At 39.8% G+C, this 14,743-nt stretch overlaps 1 protein-coding gene across 1 annotated transcript in view; it reads left to right on the top strand.

The window, feature by feature from the left end:
* cdkal1 (CDK5 regulatory subunit associated protein 1-like 1) overlaps positions 1–14,743 on the top strand; it is a 231,426-nt gene that overhangs the window by 121,033 nt on the left and 95,650 nt on the right. The window contains exons 9-10 of the mRNA XM_083988904.1: positions 2,392–2,558; positions 13,002–13,147. Coding sequence (XP_083845030.1) covers positions 2,392–2,558; positions 13,002–13,147 — 313 coding nt within the window. The remainder of the gene's footprint in view (positions 1–2,391; positions 2,559–13,001; positions 13,148–14,743) is intronic.

The raw sequence follows: 14,743 nt of genomic DNA, 5'->3' as shown, positions 1-14,743 counted from the left end.
TACAAAGGGTTGCTCTTATCTATCTGAAGCTCCTAAGGGGGACATTGCGAAAACAGAGCCTATATAGTATATGGAATGATTTCAATGAGTTAATAAATAACAGAAATAACTGTAAAAACAGACTATTTGATATACACTGGGGGCTATCTGACCGCTTTTCAAAGACATCCTACCCTCTATATTTTCCACAACACAGTTTTTTTTACTATAACACTAGCTTTTCCTGGCAAATTTTGACTTTTTTTTCAGACTAATTTCCACTTACTTTCATAAGAGTGCCACACTGAACTGGTTTACAATATTTCTAGTTGTACAGTAATCTCACACATTTCATCAGCGCTTTGGAGTAACACATTCTTCTTTTTTGTTGTATAATAACAGTTTGGTACTAGTAATGCAGTGCTTTCTACCATTTGTCAGTAAAATACAAAGTAAATATCAGCATCTTCTATAGCCACATAAACTATTCAATCTTCTTTTTATAATTCAATGACAATTCCAAAATCATGAACCCTCTAATAAAGAATATTTAATAAAGCAGGCTATTATTGAGTGTCTGCCCAAGGTGAAATTAATTGCGTGAAGGAAATGAACATCATACATACCCTGAATGCATTCTCATAGAGGGTGTGTTTTGCCCTTAGATCTGATCACACGTGATTGATGGATGTTTTTAGTGGCTGGCTCCAGAAAATCATTAGTGCATCTTGATGTCAATGATGATGAGCTTTGGAAACTCTTTCACTCCGGACAATTATACTGTCATCATCTTTAATCTATCTGGCCCATGCATGCCTTTAAACCCGCAGTTTTCTGTCTCTCTCTCACATACACACACATGCTCACTCACACGCAATCCAATTAGCCAAACACCATCTTTACTCCCTGAATGACCACATGCATCTTTCTGTCTGTCTCTGCACAGCTAATGATAATGATGGTTGTGTAGTTTTGTGTGTGATTGTGTGCGTGTGTGTATGTGTACCTGAGCTTGTGCTCCTGCAAGTGCAAATGTATTTTTGTGTCTGCATGATATGATATGTCTTAACCCATAACTTAAGAAGACACTCAACCATTTCCAGACCTACAGCCAAATGACAGTTAGATCATTAAGCCCTAGCAGTGAGCGTTGCTTTAATTTAGCATGAAGGCAGTAGATCGTCCCCTCCTGCTGTATATGACCTTCACATTCCTGAAATGCATGTTTATAAGGTGGGTATTTTTAATACTTGTCTGTCATGAGCTGAGTTCTACCAAAGCCTTTAGACAATAACAACAAGAGATTGCTAAAGGTGATGAAATAATATTCAAGAGACGCTGCGGTGATGGTAGAACAGTTTTGTAGACTGAACCTGGCAACTGGAACTGCTTTCATCATAAATTCTCTCATATTGCTGTGTTTACGTTATATAATTTTATGAGGCTGTTTATGTTTTGGTGGTTAACAGGTGTTCTGAAGACCTATTTATTTTTGAAAAAAGGGTCGTAAAGGAAATTGTGAAAAAAAAGCCAAGCCTTGCCTTGAAGTGGGTTCAATTGTCACTTGATATAAGAGAGAGAGAACTCGGATATGAAATAAAACGGTGAATCATTTTAACCAATTCAATTGTTAAAGGATAAAACCTCATTTAGTTATTATGAACATCTTAAAAAATATAAACACTGAAAGCTAAAATAACCCTGATAATTAAACCGTCAGTGTAAAGGTGTGAATCAAATAGCTCTCCAAGGCTTTGGATTCACTACCTTGAGTTAGGTGACTTTGAATCCAATTAAGACAATGTAAATGTGAGATTCCCTTAAGTGTAACAGTAGCAATAGTCACAGTAAAGAGTGTCCTCCTGGGTAATGAGGAGTGGATATAATAGTTGCACTTGCCAGACAATAAGATGTCCTGCACGCATTGTGATACTGCTTGACTTTTGGTACTCATTCAAAAGCAGTTTCAAACAATATGGTCGCTGGGTTAAAAGTTGTCATTTGTCATTCTTTAATGAAACATATTATCTAGTCATAGCAGTCTGCAGCTGTCAGGATGTGCAACCTTCACAGGGGTTCAGTGTGTGTGACTCAGTGGGGCCTGTGTTGTAATGTTCCCCTCTCCACTGACTCTTGTCTGCAGGTGGTGTTTATGTAAGCTGTGCTTGCATTAGCTTTTCGGGCTAATTACACAGTTATATTTCTTCCAAACAAACTAGCTACCAGAAACACTGAAGGCATCTGTGTTTAGTTGGATGAGCCATACCGAAGCACATGAGATGAACTGCCCATGAGCAGTTCGCTGTGCTGGGCAGTTTTGTTTTTGAAAACATGCAAAAAATGTGAAATGTTGAAACAAAAATTGAACTGTTTTCTCTTTGTGTTTGTGTGTGCGTGTGTGACTGTCTTCAGAGGGTGTGTGTGAGATCTGGTTGACCAGTGAAGACACGGGTGCATATGGCCGAGACATAGGAACTGACCTGCCCACACTGCTGTGGCAACTGGTGGAGGTGATTCCTGAAGGAGCCATGCTGAGGCTGGGAATGACAAACCCACCATACATCCTGGAACACCTAGAGGTACACACACACACACACACACACACACACACACACACACACACACACACACACACACACACACACACACACACACACACACACACACACACACACACACACTCACACTCGTGCCTCCAATTTCATACAGACGTAGCATTGAAGATAATTATACATTAGTGATTAATAAAACCCAAATACTTATGAAGTCCAGAGTTTCTGCTTTTCACCGTTTTGTTTTTGTCCGTGTAGCCTCTCGTGCTATCCCTTTTGGTGAACAAATAAAATTGCTTTGCCTAGATTTAATAAACTAAATGTCTTTCTGTTTTGCTTACCAAGCAGTTAAGCTGCAGAGCTCATACTCCATTCATTAGTGCAGTTCATTCTCTTCTTTCCCTAATGAGTCAATTAAGGACCATTGTGTCCTCTTTAGCAACCTCATTTTATCAGTCATTATTGTCTTCTCTAATGGAACAATGGACATTGTTATCCCTTCTCTCTCTCTCTCTCTCTCTCTCTCTCTCTCTCTCTCTCTCTCTCTCTCTCTCTCTCTCTCTCTCTCTACCTCCTTCTCTCTCTTTTTCTCACTACCTCTCTCTGTCTCTCAGTTTTTGTATATCTGCCTCTGTCCGTCAGACGTACATATCTTTTCATTTAAATCTCCTTTTTTTGCTCTATACCTTCTTTTCTCTCAATCTATCTTGATTTATGTTATTCTTTGTTTCTGAAAGTGTTAGAATAACAGCTGAAGCTAGACGTCTTGTATGCATCGCATTTTCCATTCTTTGTGGCAATGTTGTATGTATCGTCCCTGTTAAATAAACATTAAAATAAATAAATAACATAGTATTTATATACAGTAGTTACTACCATTTCCCACCACCCATTATCAGCCAGTGTATGCGGCCCCTGCTTTCAGACAATAACTCAACTTGGAGAGAGGAGAAGAAAAGAACACCAAATGTCAGGAGGCTGTGTTGGAAGAAGAGAGGGGGTCTGTTGAGAAATTCACTTCATTTGTCCAAATTATGTGGACAAATAAAGTAGGTCTAAGAAACAGGAACATGTTTCAGTTCTGTGTGCAGTCTGGTCAGCCAGAGGTCCATTGTTGTCAAAATCAATAAAATCCAGACAGCAGGATGCAGCTACTACCAGGAAAAGGGTTTTCGCCACGCAGTTATGCAATTTGTGTTGCTGTGAATGCTCTGAAATTAGTGCATTGATTTGGGTCTGTGGGCGTGTGTGTATGAGAAACGGATTTTAAGAACACTTATTGGCACATCAACCTCTAAAATTACCCGATTTTCCCATAAGTCAAAGATTTTTAATAAACCCACAGGATATGCCAGTGATGTGAAACCATCCAAAAAGAAAAATAAAGAGAGAAAAAATGCACAAAGTTAAGAGAATGTTGAACAAACATATTTTTACATGTAATAATCCAACACTGAAGCTTGTGTTGCCCAGTACCCACTTTTTAATGCTTCACATTGGTAAACAGGTGTTGTTAAATCCATATACTTGGATAACTACACATAAAGGGAGCTTATAGACAGAGTGAAACTGTTATTTATTATTTATTTTATGGTTAAGCAGTGAAGTGATGTATGAATAACAATCAAATGAAAAAGCCCTACTGTATGTAGTTGAGTGTGCATCAGTGAATGTGTAGTGTGTACAGTAGATGTAGCAGTTATTTCTCTGGTGTGATGACTTAGGAAAGTTGAAATACTGTAAACTCATAACATGGCCAAAAAACCCCAATACAGAATTGACCAAAGCAATAATCCTGTACATTACTTTTGTACATTTGAGGTGGCACCTTAACGGCGCAAGGAAAGCAACGTTGAATAAGCAGAGATGTGATGTTTCGTCCATGTTTCTGGTTCATTTGTCAATCATTTTAATCCATATATCCCTGTAGCTTTACTTGCCTTCTAAGGCTCATCCCCGAGGAACTTCACTAGTAAGTATAGAAGAAAGAAAGGGAAGACACAGGGGCTAAAATAGGGCAATGATAACCTAGAAAAGTAAACTTTTTAGTAAAGAAAAAAAAGGGCAGTTAACAACTGATATACTCTTGAATCCAACAATCAAGGAGCACTGAAGATCTTCGATGATTGAAATGAGGGCAGGATTGAGGGGGAAAAAATGGGGATGAAGGCCCGGGGATAGAGATGAGGGGTAAAAAGGAGTGAGAAAAGTGCTGTGGGAAGCAGCAATGGAGGTTGTAATTAACCAGGGGTTAATGGAGGTGGCTAATTGTCCCCCACATGTATAGGTAGGCTTTCTGCTTGGCTACATTACAATTAAAAAACCACCCTCCTAATGATAGAGAATAACAATTAACTGATAATTAGAAATATACTAGGACGACACACCAGCTTAGCCTGTGTGTGTGTAGATGTTAAGAATCATTTCATATGCTACTGGGCCTTTTATTGTTAACGTCCATGCATTGAATTGAATTATATCTTTTTTGCTTTAATTCCTCAGTCAATTAACCTACATAAGGAGAGATAGTGCTCTTCTTTAACTTATCATGTCTTTTGTTGCTCCTGTCCCCATTTACCCTTTCTACTCTTTCCTATAAGCCCTCCTTCACATCGTTCAACTACCTCTTTGCTTTCTAGTCCAACTTTCTATACATTGACGTGTGCCCACCATGTAACAGAAAAACTTTTACCTACCGTTCTCTTTCCAGTTCTTCTTGTAACCATTCAAAACTATTTATTGCTTAGTCAATCAATCTATTGCTCATCCTTCACCCCATCTTGTGTCCATCCTCTCCAGGCCCTCTCATGTTATTGGTAATCCCAAGAATAAGAGCGGTGATGATGGTGATGATGATGATGATGATTAGGGCCAAATCTCCGAAGTAGATTAATCTGTCATCTTAAGAAAAGGCCAAATCATATCCCGCTGTCTTTTCTTTTTGAAGAACACCAGCGCTTATATAACAGCATCATACCCAATGGCTGTGATTGAAGCTGAAAAGGCCAAGCAACCTCTCCACTTCCCCCTAAGAGATCATCCTCTTTTCTCACACACACACACACACACACACACTCGCTCACTCACATCAAGGCTTTCGTTCTTGTCTTCCTGTGTCACACAAGACCACACGATTTCTCACTATGTGCAGCCTGTTTTTCCTGACAGATGTAGACAGCTTCATAGCACCATTTGCTGATTGGAGCAGTTAGAGGCCCAGTCGCCTCTCATGGGCCACTTGTCTCTGACATTTTAGTTGATTGCATCGTGCCTTCAGTGGTTCCTTTTTGAGTACTTCCTCTAACAATGCTACTTCTTTGTTCTCCACTTTGCTGACATTTTTTTCCCTCACACTTAAAATCTTGTTTTTGAGATCAGCCCTTATTTTTTGTCGACTTTCCTCTGTCTATCGTCCGTCTGTCCATTTGTCTGTCACTCTTCCCGTAGATAAATCACTTAAGCAGCTGTCAAAAATACAACACTAGGTCATCTGATTATATAAGTTGTGTGTGTGCGGGCACGCAAATATGTGTGCATGCACTCACACGAGTCTTGGTGCGTGATTGAATCTACCATGCTAGCAGACCTAGTAAATGAGGTGTGAAAGTAGCCTCCTCATACGTAGCAGTCGGTCAGGCTGAGATGAATGAAATAGCAGTTGTCCATTAAACATCCTCCCTGGAGCTCATCTCGGTTTTCCCGAAGATGCATCAGATATGCCATTCACACTCCCCACAGATCGCTCTGTGAAACAGAGGCGTGATGACTGTAGAGCTGCAAACGAGAGAGGATTTCACTTGACATTATGCTCAGCTTTTGTCACTCATAGCAATTCATTTCAATATCAAATTCTATAAATACAGTCAGAGAAACTAAATATGTATATCTCTCCGTCATCTTTGATTATTGTTTTCATACAGCTACAAAGAGCACATTCAAGGAAATTCAGAATGCCATTTTGCAAAAAGATGAATTGTGAATTAGTGTTTTGCATCTAATGTGACTTAAAGAATGTCCTTAAAGTGCATCCATTAAAGATAGAAATTAATTAATAATTAGAAAGAGAGAGGTCAGTGTAACTGTTCACAAGGATTTCATTGTAAAAAGTCAATATTTCCCCATGGGAATATAATCTGTATTATTATTTTTTCATTAATGTATTTCCTTTTTTTATTATTTATATTTTTTAAATATTTTTTCCACTTGATTTTTCCTTCTAGCTGTTTACATTCCTGACACAGTGAGAGGTGTTTGACAGTCTCCTGGACCCCCACTGGGCCTCTGGAGCTGTGACAAACTACCAAATACCCGCAACAGAGCGAAAACTCCATCCTCTGGATCGTCTGATATTTTTCATTCACACAAGCGGACACAAGCATTCACATGCATGAATACACCCACACTCGGGAAACATACCCACACAGATCTCTCACCTTCACACTCAGATGTGCACACAAGCACAGCTGTATGGGCACACACTTAGACACACCCTCTCAGACCATTTTCATTTTAATGAACCCTTTGGGAGCCTCTTCACATTAGAAGCCTAATGTAGCATTGTGCGAGGGACCCGACACCGAGTGAATGCCCACGGAAAAGCCATTCTGATGTGCCTCTAAATTATGACTCCTGACTTAATGCAGTGAATTATGTTTTCTGAATTATGGGGTGAATTATGAGTTTTGAAAGAAGGAAGAGAAAGAGATTTAAATGCTAGCAGCACATGTGAAATTGGGAATTCCAGCAGCGATCTTGGGTTGCGACTTTTGTTGTGGTTTAGTTGAGGCGAAAATAATGAGTAGAAGTGATGCTGGCACTGAGTAAACTGACTCATTTGTTGTTTGTTGCAGAAAAACATTTATCCATGGAGTGTTTTCACGCGTTTTGGTTTGAGGGTATTTTTGGTTGGATTGTCTCATTCAGGTGGTGTAATTTATTCCCAGCTCACATCAGTCAGAGGATACACACAGCACAGCACAGTGCAGTGTGGCGTTCAAATGCTATACATACACTTAAGTTCTCTTTTACCGTGCACTACTTTTCACACTGACGGAGGTGCTGCAGGCTGGATATGCCCTCCAGGGAAAATCAGGGGCAGCCCGAAGTGTTTGAAATGGTTAATGCCATAGGGAACTCAGTTTCCCTTTCTCCCTCTGAATACAGTTCCCACCGACTGTGTTTGTGTGTGGCAGTGTGCACACACACAGGGACCTGACTTATTATCCTGGGAACGGCTTGTAGAATCATTTTCTCTACAGACTCCCCTGGGTGAACCCTGTTAATACTCTGTTATGTGTGGGTTTGTGTGTATGTCTGTGAGCGTGTGTGGATGCAGTCGGGTGCTACTTACTCTGTGTTTGCTTTAGTAATTTCACTTGAACCAGACTGTCACCCAATCTGTCTGTGTGTTGGCACTCTAGGGAATCCAGCGATGTTTTTGTGTGCAACATTGCCGTTATTCAATGCTATATACAAATATGCTAATGTATTAACCGTATCTAACACTGAGTGTGCACTACTATGGAATGTAGTTTATGGTTTTAATTTTGTTCCAGCTAATACAGTAGGAATTATTGTTTGCATGCCCAATGTGAAGCTGTAACAAAATATTTTCAACATCACAAAAGTCAGTACAGTAATCTTCACACATAAAAAACTAGGCAATCACACACACACACACACACACACACACACACACACACACACACACACACACACACACACACACACACACACACACACACACACACACACACACACACACACACACACACACACACACACACACCATGTGTACACCTGTCTATCTGTAAATGCACTAAATTGTATATATTCATGCATGCACACAATGCTACGATGTGTCTGATTTTGACATGAAGAGCCCGACAAAGTTTTCTGAGAAACTGACAGAAGTGAAAAAGAAATGTTGAACTGTCTTGAGGAAAGTGAGAAAGACATTCCTACGTAGATGCCGTGCCCTGTCCCTCCACCGCTTATACGGAGGGTCTTCACAGCCTGAAGCCTTCAAAACATTTGTCATAACATTTACATGTAAACCGCAGCAGCTTTACTGGACATTCAGCTGTACAGTATATGTGAGCTCAGAGAGGAGCAAATGGATATAAGCATGGAACCAGCTGGCACTAAGCAGAAAACAAATTGGATGCAATAATTATTTTAGCGTTTCCACAATGCTTTTCAGCTAGGCCCTCAATTTTACACATTGGCCATACATGATTCAATCAAGTAGAAGGTTTTGGCTTCTTTTTTCTTGCCCCATACTGTGAGTCAAACGCCGTATATGTGAGTGCTATTGATTGTTGAGAAAAATGCAATACATATAGTAGGTATTAAATCAGTAAATACATATTTAAACATTTATTATGTTGTTTTTTTAGGTTATTATTAAATATGAACTGGAATATACAGTGGAACACTTCAACATTGGACAGTGCTGAAGTCAGTCTAAATTAACTCCTTCAAAGTAAATAGCACTTTTTCATGATTCTCATTCTTAAATTACAAAAATATATTTTCAGTTTCTAGCAGCACTACCTGATCCAAACAAATCCGGAGTTATGCCTTCATCACTTTCAGCATTTTTTTTTCTTTTTTTCTCTTTTTTTCTTTTTCACACAAATGCACATAGGATTTGTAACTCACACAGAGAATACATGTTTTCTGGTCTAAAGACAAAAAGGGAGGTGGGAGACACTGATGAAAAGGTAGGGCATGAAACAGAGCAGCGAGCAAAAGAATAACTTTCACACAGAATTTTTCAAAGGCTTGTACAGAACCAACCTCAGAGTGAAAGCACATTTTTTTGTCTTTGCAAAGAAGAGGAAGGTGGTATGAAAGTGTGTAAGGGTGTCATCTCCTCATTGAGGCTGCTTGGAGCCATACCTCCTTTTATCTGCTTCCTCTCTCCTTTTTCCATATATGTTCTTCTCAGTCCTATCTGATTTTGGGAGGGAGATATCAGATCCTTTGAGCTAAGCCAGTTATGTGTCTGGTTTATGTGTCTATCTAAGCTGATCAACTGAAGATGAAAGGATTGCGTATCTGTTTGTTTGAATGAGAGAGATAGGCCTGGTGGGGGGAAGAAAAAAGTGGAGAGAGAGTGTGAGAAACAATATTACACTGCTTTTAACACTGTCAGAACAGACAAACAACAACAACAGAAAAGACAAACTAATATAAACAAAAACACTTCCACCAGTTCTTGATTGGTCGTTTAAACCTCATGAATTTTGCTTTGAGCTGGATAGCTCATCCCTCCAGGAGCAAAGGCATTAAAGCAGCACTTTAATTTTTTGCCACCCGGCACTGCTGGGCGATATCTTCCTCATCGCAGCATCATTTTCACTTCAGACTCACTAAACTGTCTGTCAGCAGCAGTCAAACATTGAAAAGGCCTCAACTCCACAGGGATTGGTAACAAGAGAGATTCATATCAGTGTGCTTTTTAATCACTGGAGGATGGGACGCACTCTGTCAGACAGACGCACACGCATGATAAATGGCTTGTGTGAATGAAAAGTCCTCCCCGTACAGATTAATCCCCAGTTGCCATCAGCAGTGTCCTGCTACTCAAACTAGCATGCCATCTGTTGAGACCCCATTCACCCTTTCAACACGCATTCATATACTGTATCCACACACAAACACACACACACAAATGTGATCTACAGTATGGGCTACGGTTGTGGTCAATGGGGAGTTATTATTGACAGTGAATCTAATGAGGCTGGAGTGTCATGTTAAAGTCATTGTACTTGGCATCAAAACAGATCCAGTAACAGATCCAGTCATACACACACACAGAGTCAGACACAGTCGGACACAATCCAATAAATGTAACATCTTCAAAAAATGAACAACAGTGTCAGACCACACGTCATAAAGAGACTAGTTAATTCCAAAGGACTTATCTCGGTGTACGGATTGTGACCTCTGCATGATGATTATCATTAATCAGCCTTATGGATAGCTCACACATGTATAATAAAGAAGCATGCACCATATTAGAAAACCAGGTCTATTCCCTGTCCTGAGATACTCTTACAGTGTTAATGACAAGTGCAGTCTTCATTTCATTCTTTGAACCTTTATTTAAGTCTCGGGCAATCACTGCAAGTCCCAATGTTTAATGATGTCGAGAACACAGGAGAAAAATACAGAAAGGGGAAAGAAAAACACACACAACAGACCAAAAGGCATTAGAAAACAAAGTTACATTCAAAAAGCAGAAAAGCTCAAAGCAGTTATTCTAAGCTCAGTTTTAGTCCAGGGAATATTGAGCATGAAGTAATCACTTGAACATGTGGAATAATGTGACCAGTTTAATAAAGTCCTGGGATGTGGTGACATGTTGCCTTTTAAGTCTTTATTGATGACAAAGTACAAAATATAAAGGTGGTTATCCCACCTTTTCATACAAAAGGCCTCACAACATCATATGAACGTATCCTTAGTAAAGCGTTATACTGAAAAAGCAGAGCATGATCTTTCCTGGGAGTAAGTTAGAAAGAACCATCAGTTCACATTTCATTCACCTTTAACCATTTTAAAAACACATTACGTTTTCGTCTCTCTCTCTCTCTGTCTCTCTCTCTCTCTCTCACTCACACACACACACACGCACGCACGCACGCACGCACGCACGCACGCACGCACGCACACACATAGACACACATGTAGCAGGATGATTTCTGTCACCAATCAAGCTCCATTTTCCAACCAAATTAATTCTTTCTAATTTGGGGCTTCCAGTGGTCAACCCCCTGTGGTGCTGCAACTGAGCTGTGTCTGTGTGTGCATGTGCGTGCATGTGCATGCACACGTATGCTTTTGTGTCTGTGTATGAAGTGGGGAACATTCCACAATAGATCTTAATTGAGAAGACGGACTGCAATCAGCACATTCTTGTAGGAAATCATTAAATCATTTCTTCCTCCCCTCTCTTTTTCTCTCTCTCCTTCTTGTGGTGATTAGCATGGTAATGATAGCATCCTGATTATGTCCATCAGAAAAATCTGACATCTGTAGTCAGTTCTTTTACTGTGGAAATTAAAGTAAGAATGAAAGAAAAACAACAAAAAAAATGCCAAGTCTTCTAATTGATGTGGTGTATTAAAAAAACACAGAATGTGTCACTCAACTAGCAGTTGTTTTCTGGTAAAGTATAAGAGGAAGAGACAAAAAAAGACACGACTCAAAGATCTGTGATGCTGCTGTAAAAATAACAAGTAAATGGCACATATTTCCGATGAAATAAATGAGATCTGTGATTTCAGTTTACTTAAAATTAAACATGTGGTTGATTTGGTGTATAAAACTTTAGAACGTGTGCCTGAATTTCTCGATGTAATACAATTTATGTTGTTTACCAGAGAAGTCTGTGAATTCAGCCTTCAGCTACTGTATGTCCAAGGTATTCTCTTCATTTGAGCTGTAAAGGGTCTTTGAACGGCGATAAAGGAATTACTAGAAGTGAAGTGTTTCAGCCTTTTCCTTCAGTGTGAGAGCATGAAGAATATCTGTGATATGTCCCTTTTTAGGTGAATCCATAAGTAAAGAATCACCCCATTTTGAACCACAGAACTATTGTATATACATAACACCTGTATTATAGAGACTGTAGCCAACATATACTGTACTGTACCCTGAGCATCACTCCTCCAGTGAAAACAGCACGGTACCTTGTGGCCAGAAATCCTTAATTACAGACTTAATGTACTTTTCTCCCCCCCTCACCATTTTGATCCAAGATGTGGACCTGCATGCTTCAGTAAAAGCTCTTGACTTTTCAGATATAAAGAACTCCCACTGGAGCAGCCTTGACTTGAGCTTCTTTCCCTTTCTTTTTCCAATTACAAAAAAGAGGAGTAAAAGTATGAGAGAGAGGCAGTCTGTTGGAAGGTCTGAGGGTGAAACCAGTGCAGAAAGAAGCAGGAATGTTAATGGAACCTTCACTTCATTCAAAGCAAACAGCTACCAATCACCAGGCCCTGTTGCATTCACTAATTGTATCGCCTCATATAAATAATCACAGTGTGTAAATTTGGCCTCAATGATTCCCATGGCTACAATACTCATTAGCTTTGTCCACCATCACTGGCAGACTAACTGTTAATTAACATGTATTGTAAGAGTTCTCTTTGAATATTAAGTGATAATATCAAAATTACAGTTTTCCCGAAGTAAAGATTTTCAAAATGTCCCTTCTCCACATTGATATACTGTATATACAATCCTACTATTGAAATTAATACGGTACATTAGATACATTTTATTCTATTCTTGGTGATAGATTGAATATGTTATTTGTTTTGTCGTTTGAACTCTGATATATAACATGTGAACAAAGATACATTTCAGTGATTTCACCACTCCTTTCTCCGTACATGAAAACCTTAACCTTTTTTCCTGTTTCCTCTCTTTCTCCCTCTCTTCTCTGTGTGTCATTAGGAAATGGCTAAGATATTGAATCACCCACGAGTCTACGCTTTTCTTCATGTTCCTGTGCAGTCGGCCTCAGACAGTGTATTGATGGACATGAAGAGAGAGTATTGTGCCGATGACTTCAAACGAGTGGTGGACTTTCTCAAGGAGAGGTAAGGCAGGAAATTGACTCTGGAGTCTGTTGATTGTTAGTGTTGTGAATGTGATGACTGTGGCAGTGGTGGGATAGGAGGTGCAAGTACACCAGGTCTAAATATGCTTTAAGAGTCTAACCAAGGGCTCAACAACGCCACCCAGGGAATTACTTTCTTTTCGAACACAGCTTTGTTTTTAGAGCCATGGTTCCAAGTTTTAAAAAAAATCATTTTATTAAACAATCAGTTAAAAAGACACTAATCAGACTCCATTCATACAAGAAGGGGAAGGGGAAGGGGGACCTAATCAGGAGCTGTGGCCTATTGGTTGGACTGTCGAGGACGGACAACCTCTGACCTGGAAGTGACGTGGAGGTGACGATGGGAGCGCAAAGGAAGAACCAGCGGGGGGACTGCTGCTTTTGTATCAGGCCCGCCTTAGTAATTGGCCACCAGCGGCGCTCATTACAGGCAGCAGCGCATTACATAGAGAAATGAATAAACATTTCTATGCTGCTTCAACAGAAACATAATGGTTACATGTTCAATTAGGTCTTAATGGTAGAGTGATTAGACAGAAGCCACGCGGAGTAAAATGCATCTGACAGCCCACTTGAATTGTACTGTAGACGTCTCAAAGCTTTCAAAAAAAAAAAAAAATCTCTGTCTAGATAAGAACATGTAGCCATTGGTCCTTTCCCCAAACATTTTGGCCTACTGTATCTGCAGGGTTGGAAATTAACTTTTCCTTCCTAAATTCTACCAGCCATTCAATGTTTTTACCAGCCACCATTTTGCAAGTGTACTTTTGTGTCATTTGTAATTTGTCTTGGCTTTAAAAGAAAAGTCAACAGTACCACCACATAAAAATATTTATTTAGACAATGCTCTATTTCTTCATCCATGTTTAATTGTACTGTAGATTAACTGTGTCCCATTACTTTTCTGCTCTTCGTGCTCTATAGGTAACGATAACAAAATCTCACAATATTACAATACCTCAATAACAAGCCCATGATATTTATTGCAGTATTGTAAGACATGTCATGATATCAAAATCTCACTGTATGATTATATAACAGTAGCTCCACAGCACAATATTTATTCCACTATCCATAAGTTGATAATTAGTCAAAAATAAAATAGCTTATCTGCCTTTTCTCTATCAGCCCCACCTCCCTCCCTCCCTCACCCGGCTCACCTCGCTCCCTCTCTAAGTTTAAATAAATACCTGCTTCTTCTGTATCTGCCGTCACACAACACAACTGTAGTTTTTTTCAACAGTGTGAGAAGTTTAATGATGTCCGAGACTTCTGCGCAGTCGGTCCGTGTGTCTGTCTCATGTGCGTCATGTCTAAATCCAGCTCTCAGTGGAGCTGCAGCGACTGTTGTTGTTGCTCCAGGTAGCGCTAAACATCAACAACAACAGCTGCTTGGAGGTCAGCAGTGACAACGCAGCCACAGACACAGATACACACACATGCGCTAACCAGTCGGCTGACACGGACGATCGTCTCTCACACTCTGGCAAGCGCCGTCATTTCATATCGTTACATGTCCGTGACAATATCGATTTTTTTCAACCCGCCACAGTGGCTTGTGGGCTGATCAAAT

The sequence above is a fragment of the Trachurus trachurus genome, assembly GCF_905171665.1.
Source record: "Trachurus trachurus genome assembly, chromosome: 16".
Taxonomy (NCBI): Eukaryota; Metazoa; Chordata; class Actinopteri; order Carangiformes; family Carangidae; genus Trachurus; species Trachurus trachurus.
The sequence above is the reverse complement of the archived record's forward strand: the minus strand, read 5'-3'. Positions and strand labels throughout refer to the sequence as shown.